The sequence below is a fragment of the Natator depressus genome, chromosome 12 (assembly GCF_965152275.1).
Source record: "Natator depressus isolate rNatDep1 chromosome 12, rNatDep2.hap1, whole genome shotgun sequence".
In the NCBI taxonomy this organism is placed as follows: Eukaryota; Metazoa; Chordata; order Testudines; family Cheloniidae; genus Natator; species Natator depressus.
In genome coordinates, this window is record NC_134245.1 from 38,919,434 (window position 1) to 38,937,774 (window position 18,341).

The following is an 18,341-nucleotide window of genomic DNA, read 5'->3' on the forward strand; positions in this document are numbered from 1 at the left end:
TCGAAATTAGAGATGGGAAGGACCTATTAAGCCATCTGGTTCTAGTCCATCCCCCAGGCAGTGCAGGATTGTTCCCTGTTGTGATTTAACTCTCTGAATGTAGTTGGGCGGTAAACTCCAAACAGGTGACTCTGACTGCTACTTAGGTTCACAAATGCTCCACAAAACCAGTGATATACCTGAGAGACGTCAATGATATTTTCATCCTCTGGACCAGCGACGTAAACTCCGTCATAGATTTCCACCACAGATTCAACAACCACCACCCTTCCATTCAACTCTCTCTGGAACACTGCCACACCAGCATCAACTTCCTGAACACCGCAATAGGCTTCAACAATGGAACTCTACAGACAGCTACATACAACAAACCCGCGATCACCACATCTGCTTTCATAGATCCAGTAACCACCCTAAACGCACCAAGAAATCTGTTATCTACAGCCAGGCACTCCAAGGAGAAAGTCCGAGATATACCTAAACACACTCAAAACCGCCTTCACCAAACAGGGACACTCGACCAGAGAAGTTGATCACATCATGCAACAGGCCATCCAGATATCCCAAGAGAACGTGCTTCAATTCAGAAATAAAACCTCCTCCAACTGCACATCTATAGTTGTCACCCACCCCCCCACACACACACTGGAACCCGTACGGGGTATCATCAAACTACTATAACCCATACTCGATGGAGACCCCATCCTGAAAGAAATCTTCCCTAAGCCCCCTCTTCTGGCCTTCAAACAAGCCCCCAACCTCTCCAAGCTCATCATCACAAGCAAGCTCCCCACAGACCAGGACACACCAACTCAAAGTGCCCCCAGACCCTGCCAGAACAACCAGCTGCAAAACCTGCAGGCATATCTCCACTCCTACAATAATCAACACACACACCCCACAGCACCTTTCAAGATCTGTGAGTCCTGCACATACCTATCACAACTTGTGGTGTACCTCATCCAGTGCACTAAATCCCCCAATAGCAACTAGGTGGGTGAAGCCAGACAATCACTATGCACTCAGTTGAACTCATACTGAAAAATAAGACAAGGCACAAACACCATGTCACCCCCGAGGCTTGGTTTACGCTACCAACTTAACTACATCGCTCAGGGGCATGGAAAATCCACACCCCTGAGCGATGTAGTTACAGCAACCTAACCCCTGGTGTGCAAAGTGGTATGTCATGGGAGGGCTTCTCCCATCAACGTAGCTACCACGTCTCAGGGAGGTCGAGTCCCTACGCCAACAAAAGAACTTCTACAGTTGGTGTAGAAACCATCTTCACGACTCACTACAGCGGGGCAGCTGTGCCCCTGCAGCACTGTAAGTGTAGGCGAGCCCTGAGCGATGTAGTTGTACCACCCTAAGTTTGTAGTGTAGACCAGGGCCAACACCCGAAGGAGAGCTCTGTGTAAGCTTGAAAGCTTCTCTCTCACCACCAAAACGAAATACTACTTCCCCCACCTTGTCTGACTTACATTCACCTGTTTCTCAGGCCTTGTCTTCCCCAGACAGCTGTCCTAATTTAACTCTGTTTAGAAATTGATTTAGTTAAACCTGGGCAGCCGCCTTGTATAAACACTCTTGCATTGGTTGGAGTGCCTGATACCAATTTACCAGAAGTCAATTCCTTAGTGAAAAAGAACGAAGGGGCCTTCTAATATGTACATTGAGGCTTCCCTGGGTGTTTCTTTACTTAGAGGTTTCATATTTCAGATCAGTGGAAACTTGAGGCCCTCGCTACTTGAGGTCACTCAAGATTTCAGGGTGCTTTTTTGCAAAAGAAGGGTTTTTCCTTTTATGTCCTGACCAAATTCCAATTTGGTTAATTATGTTCTGGTTCCTTAATAACCTCATGCAGCATCAGTTGGAACAGACTTCTTAAATTGAGCTGTACAGTCACTTGGCTGTGTGCTTCTAACAGGGCCGGCTCTAGGTTTTTTGCCACCCCAAGCTCCGAGAGCACAACTGCCCAAGCAACAACAAAAAAAGAGGGGGTGGCCGGAATGCCGCCCCTGGAATTGTGCCACCCCAGGAATTGTGCCACCCCAAGCATGTACTTGCTTTGCTGGTGCCTAAAGCCAGTCCTGGCTTCTAAACAATCACTGCGTTCCACCTCAGCTGTAGCTTCACTTCAGCAGGGGGTGAATAGATTCTTTTGAATGTTTATATTGATGAATAAATCCTATTTTTATTAAATACTACAAACTGGAAGATGAGGAGCTCATGTAACTACAGGATGATCCATGTGCTATAAATGCAAATGACGTACATTCTGCTTTTCATTTTGAATAGGGCAAATCTGAAGGAATCCACATGTTGATAAATGGGCTAACTGAATTATGGCTTGATAAGTATGAGCCATCCTCCTTTGTCTTTCACCCTATCCCCAGCACAAAGCAGCAAGACGGAGCATTAATAGTTAGCACGCAGATTTCCATTGGAGCAGAACAAACCTCATCATGAAAGTCTTTTGATAGTGGAACAGAAGTATTGCCATGCTGGATGTTTCAGTAGTGAACACATTAATGTCCCCCTGTCTAGGATATACAGCAACTTCATATACACAGAGCACCTTATGTGGCTGGTATCCTGGAGAGAGGAGTTACTATCAGAGTGCATGGTCAAGGTTCATGCTGACTACTTTACTGCAAGCAGACTTGTAGTTCCCATTCTGTGTGGTATCTCTGTGCTCTACGAGGCATAAAGCTGCAAGACACGCTGAAGCTTAGATCAAATATGCCTAAAATCCCATGCAAGCTACCCTGACTCTGATTACTTTCTCTCCATTCACCATTCACTGTGCACCTAGAGTCTTTCCCTGCTGTGACCATCTTTCCTCACATCATGAGCCAGCAGCAGTCTGAGATGAGTCAGCAACCCTCTTGAAGCTGCTAAGAGCTGGCTTCTTTTATTTCTCTTCACTGCCTACATGCCAACACCACCATGGAGTACATGGTGTCTTGTATGTGTGTAAATCCACTTGAAAACACAGCAGGGTAGGTTGCATGAGCTACCAGCCTCAATAACTGGAATGGCTTTCATTTAAAGAAAGACTGGGTATAGTTGAGATGTAGCTGTTGAACAAGTGTAGGCTGAAGTAGACCTGAGAAAAAGGAGTGTCCTTAGTCTGGTAAGAATTTTTGTAGCCTGTTAGCATAGTTTTGAATGCTGGCTGTCAGATATCCCTGCAGGATATTAACTGGACCAGAGCCAGGACTAGTTGATGATAGAGAGTTGAACCAGTTTGCCGGGTGTTACTATATGTTGAGTAAGCAGGTAGCTCTTGAGGAAAGACTAACCGTGGAAATGCCCACACAGAAGCATCATTTCCCCCTTGGTGTTCACCTGGTTGTATGCTCACTGCTGAGTCAATAACAGAAGCATATATGGAAACCAGGCTTCCTGTTGTGATTTTTTTTTTTTTTCCAGGCAAAAATCCTCTCCAGGAAGTGTAAGCAGGGAGAAAGCACTGTATCAAACTAGGCCATAGGTGTATGCAGCAGGTTTGCTTTCTTGGGCTTACTCAGTCCAAGCTCATGCTCAGTGTGGATGATGTGCTGTCTCTGATGAATCAGAACCTGGAGTCAGTGACTTCGTGTCTTTTGAGAATTCAGTGGGTGGTTTCTTTCAAAAAGCTCTTGAGAGTGGGGGTTAGAGTGCTGTAGAAGGGTGAAACACCCTTGAGTTGAGATCTTTGGTAATCTTGGCACCTTGGCCTCTGAGATCTAGCAGTCCCTGGACAGCTTAAAATAAGATTCTCAGTAGACTAAATTCGGTTATAAAGTGGTAGATCTTACACTGGAGATTACACGCACCCAGCATCACCTTGCTATCTCCCCAAGCCACCTGGGAGACAACTGGGCCAACAGACCACGTGGGACCCTGGGGCAAATCACTTTAGGTATGTCTACACTGCAATTAGACACCCGCGGCCAGCCCATGCCAGCTGACTCAGGATGCAGCCAGAACTCTGGGATCCTCCCACCTTGTTGGTCCTAGAGCCTGGGCTCCAGCCTGAGCCCGGACATCTACACTGCAGTTAAACAGCCTTGCAGCCTGAGCCCCATGAGCCCAAGTCAGCTGGCACGGGCCAGCCGCGGGATTTTAATTGCAGTGTAGCCATACCCTTTGTGCCTCTATGTCCCATCTGTAAAAAGAGGATAATGCTTCCTTTCTATTGTCCTCTGATTTGTTGGTTTAGACTGTAAGCTCTTTGGAGCAAGGACTGATTCATACTATGCATCTATACTAGACCTAACAAAATGGCAATTCAGTTCCTAACAGGGCTATAAAAATACAAATAACAGGCCCTGCAGTGGTCAGCTAAGTCTCAAGAATAAATGCAGAGTCACGGTCAGATGCTCAGATATGGTTATGGACGCAGTGTGAAAACCTAGGTCAAGTCATGGTTTATCACCATGTCCACCACTCACCTTGCATTAAATAGCGTATATCAAAGAGTGGCATTGGAAACGGACAGTAATGCTATATGGAGGGATGGAACAAAAGCCTAATACTGCTCTGCATACCTGTCCTAAATGATCTGCGTTCTGTGTAAATGCTGTACAAAAGTCCTGTCGGACTGAGCCTGGGGCTGCAGCCGTGAAACAGATGAACATGAGAAATGAATGTCTCCCCTGCCATCAAGTTTTACGTTGTATTACCACTTGGAAGATATTTATACATGTGAGAGAATGCCAGGTAGTTAAAAACATGTGTATTTTCCAGCCGTCAACCTGAGCCACCAAAGAAGGAAAAGGAGACAACTACAACCACCAGCTCTCAGTCCAAGAGAGCAGATGAATGGAAAGACCCATGGCGCCGATCCAAGTCGCCCAAGAAGAAACTTGGAATGTCTGCCTCTCCCAGCCGTGCACGCAGACGCCGGAAACCCTCTGCGTCATCGGCATCTGCCTCTGGTTCTTCCAGGTAAATGGAAGCAGGGGAGACGGAGGGAGAGCGAACACGTGAGCCTTCCTTGGATTATTCCTGTGATATGGTTACCTGTCCAATAGAGCAGCCATTTCGACGGGCACTTGCAAGTCTTGCTGGTCTGTTAGAGCACAATTGAATATTTCCATGTACCATTCCTAGACCTGTATAGCAGTGGGAATGGGGTGCAAGCAGGGGTAACAGGAGGAGATGAGAGGCTTGGAGCACTGGTAATTGTAAACACTGGTGTGGGGCACATTGGTTTACAGCTTAGTGGGTTGCAACAGTGAACTGTCACTGGGAGCAAGGGGAAGTCTTCCAAGAAGCAGCTGTAGGTAGTGGACTACCCCAGGAAATTAGAACTTGAGTGAGGTTCAGCTCTAGTCACTAATCCTTGCAGCTGCTGCTGGGGGGTGGGGTATGTGGCCCATATAAATCAACCTAGCTCACTCCAGGGGTAGCAGCGGGAGGGTTGGTGATAGGAAGGGTGTGCTCTGACTGCTGAAGGAGAGTCTGGTAAAAGCTGGGAGCATGGAGACTGTGGAGCCCAGGAACCAGGTCGAATAGAGCCATAGAGGACAGAACAGCCCCGTGGAAAGCAGGTACTGAATCAGGGAGAATTTGGGCACAGGCTTGAGCCTAACTCCCTTTAAAGATTTGAACTTTGGGTTTCCAAAAAGAAAAAGGACCTCAAGCGAACTTGAGATACACAGAGCACGCCAAACTGATATGATTTGGCTCTGAAACGGGTATAAAACGCTGATAAGATAAATCCCAACATACCTTTATCTTAAGAACTGCTGCATTCTCTGGATTCCTCCCCCCACTCAGATCAGCGGTGGTCAGGCCATCCTGGCCCACCGGGGAACAAGCTGGTGGTGATGTGGTTGAAGATCATATAGAAGAGCTGGATTCTGAGCTGCCCTTTCCCAAAAAGGGATGGAGAGTCACTCGGGCAGAGGAAGGTGGTCAGCCTGTTCCAGATGGCTGGTGTGGTGGTTGCAAGAGAGCCCTCTTCATCGAAGCAGGAAATGAGGGGCGTGGGGTGCAGGGAGAGAGATTATAGATCTATAGGGTAATATGTCCCTGGACTGGTCTTGAAGATGGGGGTGGGAGGTTTGAATGATGTTCAGGAGAGTCCCTGAAACTAAGCACTGAAAATGAGAAATTTTGTTTTCCCCAAAATGAGTTGTTAATCTTTTTCTTCCAGGTCGTCTTCTCGCTCATCCTCCTATTCTGGTTCTGGTTCTTCACGATCTCGTTCCAGATCCTCTTCCTACAGCTCCTACTCTAGTCACTCTTCCAGACACAGTTCTTTCTCAGGCAGCAGGTCCAGGTACTGTTTCTTTGGCTTCTAATGCAACAGCTGCAACTTTCTTCTACTCACCAAAATAAATAAATAGGGTGCTTAGTTTTAAAATCTTTTCTTTGTGTTACTCAGATATTAAAAGCAGATACAAAACCAGTATCTGAAACAAAAATAGTCAAACCAACGATGATCTTAAACAGCAAGATCAGCATATAAAGATAATTACTGGGAACTAAAATACTGGAATACTTACAGACCATGCACTGCCTCTATTTCAAAACAGTGTTTAAAATTTTCTCACCAAACAGCTCCGTTCAGTGGACGGACCTACTGCTCTCTCTGTGGACGCTGTTGTTCGTTGCTTCTTTCCCACTGATACTTTCTGTACCTCCTGTTCATACACAGTAGGTCTGAAAGAATCATTTTCACTGTTTAAAAGACCTGGAAATGAAAGTCTTGCAAAGTTGTTAACTAGATTCTATAACTTTTTAATGTTAGTTGGTTTAGTTACTGTTTAAGTGCCAGTCCAGGAAATAACTCCTGCACTTGGCTCTCTCGGCTTTGCTATACTCTGCTTGATAGTTCCCCTCACGTTTCAGGAAATCGCAAGAGCTTAATCTGTTCCCCAGTCTTTTTGCTCCTATCTAAGTGACTGTAGATTGCATTTGGAGTGTCTCGGCCAGAGCAGGAATACGTGGGACTTGAAATAGAATTCACACTTGCAAGCATGATCTCGTCTCTAGTTTCTCTCTCAATAAAAACCCATTCGGTGTGCCTGCCTGTGGACCTGAAGCCTGAAATGGAGTATGGAGGACTTGGACCCAAGCATTAAGATGGAATAGCTGAGAGCTAGTCACTTTCTGGCTAACATCCAATTTGTGCCTCAGAATTCCTATCTCCCATACTGGCATCTAGAGCAGAGGGCAGGTATGACACTAAGAGAACAAGTTTTGTCCCACTAGAAGTAGTCCGTGCAATATAGCCACCTAACCCAGGAAAGGAGAAGGTACAAATAAGAAGAGGGTACTCCCCACACCTGAAAGGCCTGGAGACCACAAGTGAGAGAACCTTTCTGTGATCCCAGGGACTGAGTTGAATGATGTACACCTTCTCTTCCGCCCGGAGCTAATCTTTTTTTATTTAATTGCCCAGGTCGCGATCCTTCTCATCTTCCCCTTCTCCTTCCCCAACACCATCTCCACACAAAGCGCTTGTGAAAGCTAAAGGGGAGCCTGCACCACCTGCTGGAAAAGGGTAAGACTTCTTGTCTACTTGGAAGAGATGGTGTAGGAAAGCCCTCAAACTGTAGTTTCACCTTGGCCCTTAAAGGGTCCCGGAATACGATTCTGACTTTTGGTTCTGAAATCACCCACCCTACTGAAAACTGTAAATACAGAATGTTATTTGTATCGATTGACACTTGCGTTTAAGTCTTTGATTAATTGTATTCTCCATTATCTCATAGAGGTAGGGTTGCAAAAATGGCAATCGCTTAATTGTATTAATAGTTCATGTACACAAGCTACGCATATGGGTATATGTAAATGGTCCATATGTACACACATACTGATTTGTAAATTGGGTGTGTACAGATACGAAATCTGAATGACACTCTTGTAGAAGGGTTTCTGTGATATAAAGCATGTGACTAAAGCTAGTGTGTATTACACATATCATTAAACTAGCGAGCAGAAATATAGCTGTATACAGTTAGGGTGTGTCTGTTTGCAAATTGTTGGGTATGAATTAACACAAGTACAATAGCTATGTAAACTTAAAATATTTGTTTAGTAGCTTATGTCACCCCTTGTGCTTTTTTTAATAGGCCTATATTTCATATTTCACCCACTTCTGTCACACTAACATAGTACACATGGTTATCCTGGGGAATGTTTCTCTGCTATATACTGAGGTCATTGTTTTTAAAGGTGACATGGAAATTTTTCCAAAAGTTACAACTTGGAGGTCAGGCTGAATGCTCCAGCAGGGCACATGACTACTTCAGCCCATTTCTAATTCAGTATTTACTCACTTTCCTGAGCCCATGGCGTGCCTTCTGATGGACTGAGTCCCATGTGGAGTGATGCCTTTATATGTTCTCTTCTGGTAATATTGCATCTACTGCAGAACAGCATTGCAACCCCACAGCTGCCTAAAATGGCGCCTTTTCTTTTCCCGGTCAAACATAGCACGTATTTAATATCTGTGTTCTGCAGGTTATAAAATAAGAATATTGAAATAGGTAGCAAAAGGGAGAAACTAACAGCCTTTGCAGCCAGCCAGCTCCACTCCTGGTTAATAATGGGTGTGACATCACTATCACAGTGAACGCTGGACAATTGCCAACTATTATGTAAGTGATTGGCTCATCATGGGCCTGAAGAAGAGTAATGCTGGAAATGTGCTGAAATGACCCCTTTCCTATTTGGTATGTTCAGTATAAAAGCTTAAAGGCAATGCGCAAGTCTGCTATTTACTGCGTACTGTAAAGTGCAAGACTAAAAGTCTAGGATCAGAGTTTCAAAATGAGGCATGCGCAAATCGATGCATACATTTGCACGCAACCTTAGCATGCAAACGTCCAGTACAGATAAGTGAATCAGTTATTTGCACACAAGCTAGTTCTGTGTGTCTAACTTTAAAGTCTGACCCACAACTTGTAAGCAGACGTTTGTTTCAGATACCTGTGTATCATAAGTAACCAATTCCAAGGGGAACTTGTGGAACTGTAAACTGCTGGAGTAGGTTGTCGCCATAACACTGCCTCTTTATATAATAGCTGATCTCTTTAAAAATCCTTCGTATTAGAATGCAATAAACTGCCCTTGTTAAGGGGCTTTGTAGTGTCAGAATGTTTCTGTGAAATATGGTTTACGTTGACTTTTCCAAAAAGCAATTGTAACAGGAATTGTATAATATTTCAGCAGTGGGAAATATGTTGCTCCTGAAAATCCCCGTGTTACATGCCCATGGTGTTTGATCATACACGAGATTATCAAAACTCCATTTTAACTTTGCAGTGAGAAATCTGTGAAGAAAGTAGGTGCCCTTCCAGTCCCACCACCATTGACTAAAGTTGCAACAGCTGCACCAGAGCCAGCCAAACCGGGGGATAACAGAGAGGCAAGAAGGAAGGAACGTCAAACGAGGACTCCACCCAGGAGGTAGGAGAACCTGGGCAGAGGGGTTTGATCATGCATACAAATGAAGAGCCGGGTAATTGCTAATTGAGGAATTAACCAAGAACTCACTCTGACTTAGAGGAGAAATCTGTCCCCTGGGATAGCAGGGGAACCAGAAAAGGGGCAGAATGTATTACTTGCAAGCAATAAAAAAAACCCCAGGCCAATCTCTCTAGAGACCTGTTGAATGAGAACAGCAGGTGGAATCCTTGAATTGTACCAATAGGAAACGCTCATAGGGAAAACACACATTTTAGAGCAGCTGATTGGTTAGTCCAGCCATTGAGGAAGCAAAGGAAGCTCAGAGCTATGTTGAATTCAGAGGGTTATGCGCCATAATGAAGTAAAGGGAGGGAAGGACTCGGGGCTGCAGAGTTGGGTGCTGGCCTGCACCTGATGCTTAATAAATTAAAGAGAAGATTTCTACTGTGCCAACCCAGAAGAAAATGTGACTTCAAAAATGTGGAACTTCCCTCAGACCTAGCTAAATTGATGTGCCCTTTGAGGGCAAACAACAGTTTTCTTAGATCCTGGTGTTTTAAATCAATAAAAATAAAGTTCTATGCCATAATTCTATTTTCCTTTCAATTCCAAGCTTCCTAGGTCAATTCTTAGCATTGAATGGAGCTGTTCCCCTTGTTCCTTAATAGTGACTAGAGAACAGTACTGGAAAGCTTGAGTTACTTCTGTCTCTGGTTGCTAGGATTCCTCTCCCCTTAGAAAAGTGGGTTATGGTTCCTTTATTGGAACAGGTTACTCTTAGGAGTCCTTAGACGCTGCATGATCCCTTACGTGACTGTTATGGGTGTCAGTGTTCGCAGAAGGAAAAGGAAATGGAAATAAACCGTCCCTAATGTGAAAATTTAGAAGATGGGTACCAGTTAGCTTGTCACCCCAAACTTTAAGTAGCGAGTGGCGAGTTTGATATTTCTGTAGTCCACGCTACAAGTCAGCCCCACAATCTTGTGCAGTTGACACTTTTTTGTTAGGAAATATTCGCTACTGATGCAATAGGACATGACAGAAGTGCTGTTCTGTGTCCTGTTCTAACCAGCACCATTCAGTCTCTCATGAAATATCTGCTGTTCGGAAGTGGGGATGCATGGCCAGGACAGGGAAATCTGTTTGATTGACAAAACAGAATTCTCTGCTGTATTGTCTAGTGTCAGTCAATGTATGTAAATAACTGCATTGGAAGCCTCTTGCTCACCATTGATCAAATGCACAAAAAGCAACCCTTCTTTATTGCTGAGTAGAATCAGATGAGAATGGTTTCTTTTGCTCTCTTGCAGGCGGACTGTAAGTGGCAGCATCAGTGGCAGTGCCAGCAGCTATAGCGGCTCCAGTTCCCGATCTAGGTCCTTGTCTCGGTCTCTCTCCAGGTCTCATTCCCGATCGACGTCTGCCTCAGTTTCCCCCTCCCCATCTGGGTCCAGAAAATCCAGGTAAAGCACTATGTTTCACACTTTCTCATAAAGGTTAACAGACTCAGGTTATGTGTCAGTGTTGTACTTGACACGTTTGAGAGCTCACAGTGCAGGAAACCACCTTACAAGCAGGTGTGTGCAGTACAAGGAAAGATGCATTTGCCCAGAGTATATAAATGAGTCTTAAATTTTGAAAAATGAAAACAATGTTAACAGCTGCCATGTTGCTTATTCTAGGAAATAATGAAATTATTGTCAATGTGCCCTGAATTATCCATTTTCACTCTAATTTGGGGCTGAAGCCTCTTCTCCCCCTGTTTTCAAATCTTAATTGAACATTTACCTTGCTGTTGTAAATACAAATTCCAGGGTGTTTGTTTTTCTACGGCAATAGGCATTCATCTTACACAATGCTGCTATTCTAAACTTATCTCTAAATCTCACTGTTGGATCTCTTTAGGGCTGATGCCTGGTATGTCAGCACTGCTTATCAGAAAGCATCTAATAGATCTGGCTAGTGGTGGTGCTTTGCACTGTTAATGGCAAATAAGGTTGCAAGAATGGTTCCCATTGCACGTTTTGCCCCAAGACACCATTCAGTTCTTTGACACGAATGGGTGGGCTGTGTCTGTTGGCTCCCTCCAAAGCCCAGTGACTGACAAATTCTGATAGTCCTGAAATGAGTCCCCTTCAAAAGCATATTTAGATTAACTTGTGAAGCCTATTCATACACAAGAGTGTTTCTGCAACCCCATAAGCAGCTGCTCCATTTTTTCTATCTAAAGTTCTTAAGCCCTTGGGTAGTATGATCGGTGTGGTGTATAAACCTTTATACAATGGAATAGAATGTGATTCAAATCAGAGCCAATTCACACCTTTGTGCACTGCAGAGCCACACGGTTGAATGGCTACATTTTTTTTTCCAGGAATGTAAGCATGTTTATTAAATGTTGGTCTGATTCATTAGGCCCTCCAAAGGCTGATATGAGAGGCTAGGGGTGAGCCTGCCTCTCAGATGCTCTCTTTTTAACTCAACCCCACTGTAAAGTTTGTTTAGGATTTCAGATGTCTGCTTTTTCAGTTGTTACTTACACTGCACCAAATGATGAGCCTGCTGCTTTACAGGTATTTGCAAGTAAGATCCCTGCCTCGTGACACTTACTGTAGACAGCACAGATACAGTGTGAGGGCAGAGATGGACGGGGAGTGCTGGTATTCCTGCTGAAACATAAACAGAGCTGGCTTAATATTTGCTACTGTGCTGCTTTCCCCAGCAGTGTGCAAACAGTGTGTGCATGACGTGGTCAGAGCACCAGGCCCACTCATACTCCAGGACCAAAGCACTTTTTGAACACAGGAAATAATGTACTGAATGTACTCAAACCAAAACAGACTGCTGACACAATTCTGTAGCCACGCCCTCCTTCGGAGATGAAATTCTATCCCTGGGTTCCTGGGATACCAAGTCATCACCCTCTCCTCTAACAACTCACTTCTGTCATGGTACTGTTGAGTTGTGAGCTTGTGATTTGTTTTAAAGTGATGTGCCCTCCCCTGAATTTCCCTGCGATAGATCAAAGGTTTGGGGTCAGGCACTATCTTATCTTTATCTGGTCCAGTGCAAAGTACAAAGTCTGCATCAAAAAAGTACAGTAGTCGTTCTCCAGCATTTTAATTGTGCGGAACATGTCATCAGACAGCATCCATCTTGTGGGCCATCTTCTCCTCTGCCTATGCTGTTCTCTCCATCTCTGTGGTCTTGTGGTGCTTCAAAAAGGGAACCTGATGGCCTGGAATGTAGCTCTTGAATCGCAGACTTGGATAACCCATGTCTTTTAAAGCTTCCTTGGTAAATAAGTATCAGGCAACTTGTGTATCAGGCAGCATGAATGATATGGGGACACTCTTGACCTGAACTATATCCCTGAAACGTGTAGTCCAGGGCTTACCCTAGTTCTTGCTTTATTGATATCTCTGGATGAATAAGCTGTATACTTGTCTCTGAGTATAATATTACATTGAAGGTTTTTGCTGTCTTGCATCTGACAATGTGTTTGAGGGGGTAATGTCATCCCTGCCTCAGGAGATGCAGACGACAGTCTTATCTTGTCCTGAGTACCACTCACCTTTGCAGCCCTTGTGACCGCTCCTCCGGTGCGGTGTGGGAATTAGCGAGAAGGCGCTTGTGTGAATTCTAGACACCCTCGTGGTGGTCTCCACTGGCAGAGGTGGTGAGTGTGTCTGTCTGTTTTCCAGGTCCCTGAGCGTGAGCAGCGTCTCCTCTGTCTCTAGTGCCTCCTCCAGTAGCAGTTCCATACGCAGTGCAGACTCAGAAGACATGTATGCTGACCTGGCCAGTCCAGTGTCCTCAGCCAGTTCCCGATCCCCGACCCCAGCCCAGCAGAAGAAAGGTAGAAGTATCCAGTTTTGAGAATGAGGGAAGGGGGTGGGGCAAGATCTGCAGAGAGCTCACTTGGTGATATGGCAAACAGCATGGAACCCATTACACAGAGGTAAATGAAAGTGTGGGGAGCAACTATGGTTTGATATAGATTGAGAGTCCAAAGGCTTCACCCTGGATGGGTGCTGAGAAGGCAGAGGTGACGAGCTTGAGCGGGAAGGCTTATGCATCATTTCTGTGCTGTTGTCCGTGTCTGCTTGGCTGCCTGTCTGAGAAGGGGTCTTCCTTTCCTCACAAACCCTGTATGTGCTTTGGTGCACGCTCCCCCAGCATCCTTCCATTGCCCATCCTCTTTTCACTCTCGCTCCCCTGAGATGATGAGCCAGTGCAGCTCTCTCCTCCTAGGGGGACTAGTATTTCCTCTCATAAACTCCCCATTTGCTCATTTGAGACCCCATCACGGTCTGATGCAAGAGCTTCTCATTCCTTGTCTGCTAATATGTTAACTATTCTCCCCTGGGGAATTCTGGCTTCCCACCGGTTTTAATCCGGGCGCCGTCGGCTTTGCTAACCAGCATGGGTCCCTGCAGCACCTTCCATCCTTTGAGCCTTTCTTTTTAAAAGGCAGGGCAGGATTTATTGCGCATCACTGACACTGGGATTCTGGTTTCAGCAGGAAAATCGAAAAAAGAAGACAGTGTTAAAGAGGAGAAACGGAAACGGGAGGTGCCTGCCCAGCCCCTGAAATCAACAAAACCCACACAAGCGAGTAAATCGCAGCAGCTGCTCCCACCCCAGCAGCCCCCACTGCCCCAGCCTCAGCAGGGGGGGTTCAGTGCCCACAAAGAGATCAAACTGACGCTGTTGAATAAGGTGAGAGGTGGGGTGACGGCTTTTCAGAGCAGGGGGAGGAAGGGGCCATTGCTGGCTCTCTGGCCTGTGGAGGAGAGTTTGCTGCCCTCTTGCTGAGGAGAGCTCTGCTGGGAATGTGCGCAGTTGCTTCTGAAGTTCTCATGATTATGGAAAGTGGGCAAATGACAGAACCTGTTAGGCAGCGTACACTATGTCTTGACTTCTGGCGGTGCTGGAAGCTTCCCTGGGGCACATTCCTCCTGCCCCATGAGGGGCTGTTGCCCGCTTTCCCTGAGCCACATTCTTTAGGCCTGTGGCCATATAGCACCTTGGCCTGAGATCTCAGCGTGAGAGCCTCCTGAGCTAGGCAGGGTCACACGTGGTGCCTTTCACTGCAGATTCTCCTGCCTCTGTCTGAGCCTCGCCAACCTGCAGCCAAATGGAAGCGTGATCTCTACGAACTTGACTCGTGTTGCATAAGGGTGCTGAGCCTGCCTTGGGAATGAGCTTTCCTTAGCCTGGCTGGCTCTGAAAGTGATCACTGAAAGAGATTAAAATGGGTCAGTGCATGAATGTAGAGACCCTAAAGGACTGTCCTGCAGAAGGTGGAGTTGGTGTCTTATTAGGTGTGACTCCCTTGTAGTTAGTGCTGGGCCTGATACCCCAGCACGCCGTTAGGAGAAAATATGCTCCTAGAGTTTGCCGTCCTTTGGCTGAGAAGCTCGGTCAAGATCCCGACCGCAGGTGGTGGTTCACCCTCATGGGGCTTCATGCTGGAGGAGGGCGTTACCCAAATGACCTGGATAATTTCAGTTGGAGTGGTCATTTCCTGCTACCCTGAATTCTGCTTGCGACATTCTCCCAACTTCTCCTCCCTCGACTGCAGTGAGGAGTTTTCTGTGTGTGATGGGATTCCGACAGCTCGCTTGTTAAGCAAGCTAGGCTCCTCTCTGGTGAAGGGGACATGATAAATGACTTACTAAATGTTACACAGACCCTGCCATAATGTGGTGGTAGAATCCCCTTTCCCTTGTATTGGGGCGTGTCCTAGAGAAAAACATGGCCCTGTAGACCTTGTTAGTACTCGTGTCATCACCCTGAGCCAAGCCAAAAGAGACCGGACAAAATGCAGCTTTTTACTTCCTGCGATTCGATGTAAAATGCCCCGTTAGCAGAAACGCAGTCTGACCTCTAAGAGCGGTTCCCGATCATTGGAATGGCACATGACTCCAAGGGATCGCTTTGCCGTTCACGTGCCTTGTACCCGGGAAAGCAGTTTACCAGCCTGCTCCAAGGAAACCTCCTTAAGTACTGGGGCAGCGTGTCCCACTGGTATGGAAGCATTGCGATGCCACAACAAAGGAACAGCGCCCAGCTGCGTCAGTTTCCTCCCTACGGGATATATATGTATCCGAATCTATCATCTGTTTCCTTCCATTTCAGGCGGCTGACAAAGGAAGCAGGAAGAGATATGAGCCAGCAGACAAAGACAGACAGGGCTCTCCTCCAGCCAAACGGGTTAACCTGTCACCTGACAGAGGTGAGGAATCTGAGAGATGCAGCGATAGGGTAAATGCTCTCTGGCATGGCCTGAATGCAGCTCTGCGGGCAGCAGTTTAACTGCTAGGGGAGGTCATTTGGTCATGGGGCGGTCAGCAGGTTAGATTCCAAGGGATTGCTGCCTCTGCCTTCCATTAGCTGGAAGGGTGTGTGCCAGAAGTTCATTTCTCCAAACCAGGGCTGTGTCTTCTCCAATAAAAACAGGGGTGTTTGTCATGCTCTCCCGCTGGCGAAACATGGTGGGGAGGAGGAACTTCCATTTACTGTGAGGTCAACCCCAGGGGGCGAGTATAGCACTGGCTCCCTGGCTACCTTGTGGCTATCAGTGCCTGGTCTCCACTTTGGATTTTACAGCAAGATAATTATCTGGCCTCAGTTACTTGCTGTACAATCCCCCACCTTCCTATACTATGCTTTAGTCTCCTGGGAGTCCTGGGGAAACCTTCATCGCATGCAGGCCTGCTGTCCACTCGCTGCCTGTTACTGATGCAGCTGTTCGAGTCAGCAGGTTTTAGAAACCCCCACGTCTCCAGCTCTCTCCCCGCTCGTGGTGTTGCCCCATGCTTTAAAGGCATATGAGGGGAGCACAGAAGGTTGAGGGGTCAGAACATAGTATTAACCCTGCTTAATTCCTGTGAAACAGATACTTCCATACACTTGTGTGTGACAAAATCTAGGCTGGGACTGTAATAAAAATACACCATGACTCCAGTCTCTTTCCTTTCTCTTGTAACTCGTTAGCACTGAAACCTAGCTATTCGCATACTTGTCCATGAGCACCTTTATAGTGGTTAGGGCCCTGTAGATGCAACCTGTCAGAGAACCAGCTATTACCCTGCTTTCTTTCAGCCTTGGCTGTTGCTAATGCAAAACAAAGAAGCAGGCAATGGTGGAGGTGTTGCAGCTTTGCCTTGAGTGTTGTACAGAAGCTGGCTGTGACCCGTGATGGTGTTTTCCCTAATCTCTCACTGCAGGCATGTTACGTTGGCTGTGGCTTGGAGCCAGCAAAAATCCTTAGAGTGGTAATAACCCTGTCCCATCCCACTGCTGAAACGGTGACTTGGAGGATTCGGCTAGATTTAAAATCACTAGGACTCAGTGAGACAGTACAGCTAGGCCAGATATTCATGCCTTCAGCCAGCTGGGAAGCAAAGACAGCCGTTTTATCCTAGTTCTTGGATTGCTGGATGGACATGGGAAAGGCGGGCTAAGAAGCACTGCTGTTCTCATCGTCCCAGTGCCTGACTGCCCGTGAAGGAGAATGCACCGAACATACTGCCTGAATACAGCAAACCTGTGTTGCTTCACCTCTCCTCACGATTCATGTGTGCCTGGCAGTTCATAGGCAAATATAAAGGTGTCCCAGGGGCTTGCGAGCCAGTGGAAGGATCCCTCTGGAAGGCACAGGGTATAGCGCTCCCTGCAGTTCCCGGCGGAGGGCGAGAGGGCAACACATTGTGCATCACACGCTCCTAGGTTACTCTTATTCCTCACAAGTGCAGTGTCTCTGCAGAGCTGAGGGAGTTTCTCGAGGTGCTGCAGCTGGACCTTTCCTTTCCTGATGCAGCCTGGCCCATCTAGGGAACGGCTGTGTTTAAAGTGGCGAAGCGGTACTGTGTGCTCTGGTAACACACCAGGGCTTATGTAAGGGCTAAAACCTTTTGTCTTTACGTTCCGCAATAGGTCCTCGCGATAGGAAACCTGCTGGGAGAATCTCTTCACCCAAACAAGATCGGCAGAGAGGCCAGAACCCTAAACCATCTCCTGCTCAGACAGACAGGTCAGTGCGTATCCCGCCATCCACTCCCACCTGTGACTTGTTATCTCTTGGCCAGCATGGTTTGCAGAAGAGCAAAATCCTTGGCTTGTTGGCTAGGGAAAGAGCTGTTTGGCCAAAGACCTGTGGAGGAAGACCTCTCTTTCCCTTCTCTAGCAGTCTCACCACAGAGAGACGCAAGAGCCTCACTCATGGTTCGTTGAAGAAAACTGGGAGGATAGGGATGTAATTGGACGGTAGAGTGGCTTAAGGTAGTACTGAGAAGCAAGGAATTCTCTGCCACTGCCCTGACACCAGTTGCTTCACCCATGACTCAGTTTCCCTGCCTCTGAAATGGATTTAATTCGGACATCTCAAGGAAGCTATTTGTAGTGCACATTGAGATCCTTGGATAAAAGGTGCTGTGCACATGCAAAGTACTAGCAGTGAAGATCTTAACTATATACAGCTACTTCAGTGTGAACTGCAGCCGGTGGAGTTTGCTGGGCAGAGCTGAGATTGCATGGAAGCCAGTGGGCTCCCTGTGCCAGCTGTACCATTGTGGGGTCAGTCCTAGCTACAGGTGCTGGTTGTGACCTCGTCTCTCCTGGCCGGTGTGCATCATTCCATGTCTCTTGGCTAATCTTGCACAAGCTGAGCCACTTAAAAACCAGAGTAGGCTGCCAAGATGTGGCTTCTGGTTGGAGTTAAAGTGAATGACCCTGATTCCATCTATGCCCATCCAGGCCTTGGTCTCTGGTGCCAGCTTGTTCTCCGTCCTGTAGTCTTTCAACTGAAACAGAGCAAACGCCACCTTTGTTGCATGGCAGGACCCAAAATGCGGTGCCAGGGGCCTCGTTGCCTTAGTGAGCAAGGACCATGCCGTGTCAGCATGGTTTCTGTTGGAACGCCT

General features: G+C 46.7%; 1 protein-coding gene across 8 annotated transcripts in view; it reads left to right on the forward strand.

The window, feature by feature from the left end:
- Positions 1–18,341, forward strand: part of ZC3H18 (zinc finger CCCH-type containing 18) — a 58,862-nt gene that overhangs the window by 37,932 nt on the left and 2,589 nt on the right. For 7 of the 8 annotated variants that reach the window (XM_074968897.1, XM_074968898.1, XM_074968895.1 and 4 more), the window contains 9 exons: positions 4,738–4,938; positions 6,152–6,277; positions 7,403–7,504; positions 9,271–9,414; positions 10,725–10,877; positions 13,116–13,270; positions 13,934–14,133; positions 15,556–15,652; positions 17,356–17,452. In XM_074968897.1, coding sequence (XP_074824998.1) covers positions 4,738–4,938; positions 6,152–6,277; positions 7,403–7,504; positions 9,271–9,414; positions 10,725–10,877; positions 13,116–13,270; positions 13,934–14,133; positions 15,556–15,652; positions 17,356–17,452 — 1,275 coding nt within the window. The remainder of the gene's footprint in view (positions 1–4,737; positions 4,939–6,151; positions 6,278–7,402; positions 7,505–9,270; positions 9,415–10,724; positions 10,878–13,115; positions 13,271–13,933; positions 14,134–15,555; positions 15,653–17,355; positions 17,453–18,341) is intronic. The other variant, XM_074968899.1, reaches the window with a different exon arrangement.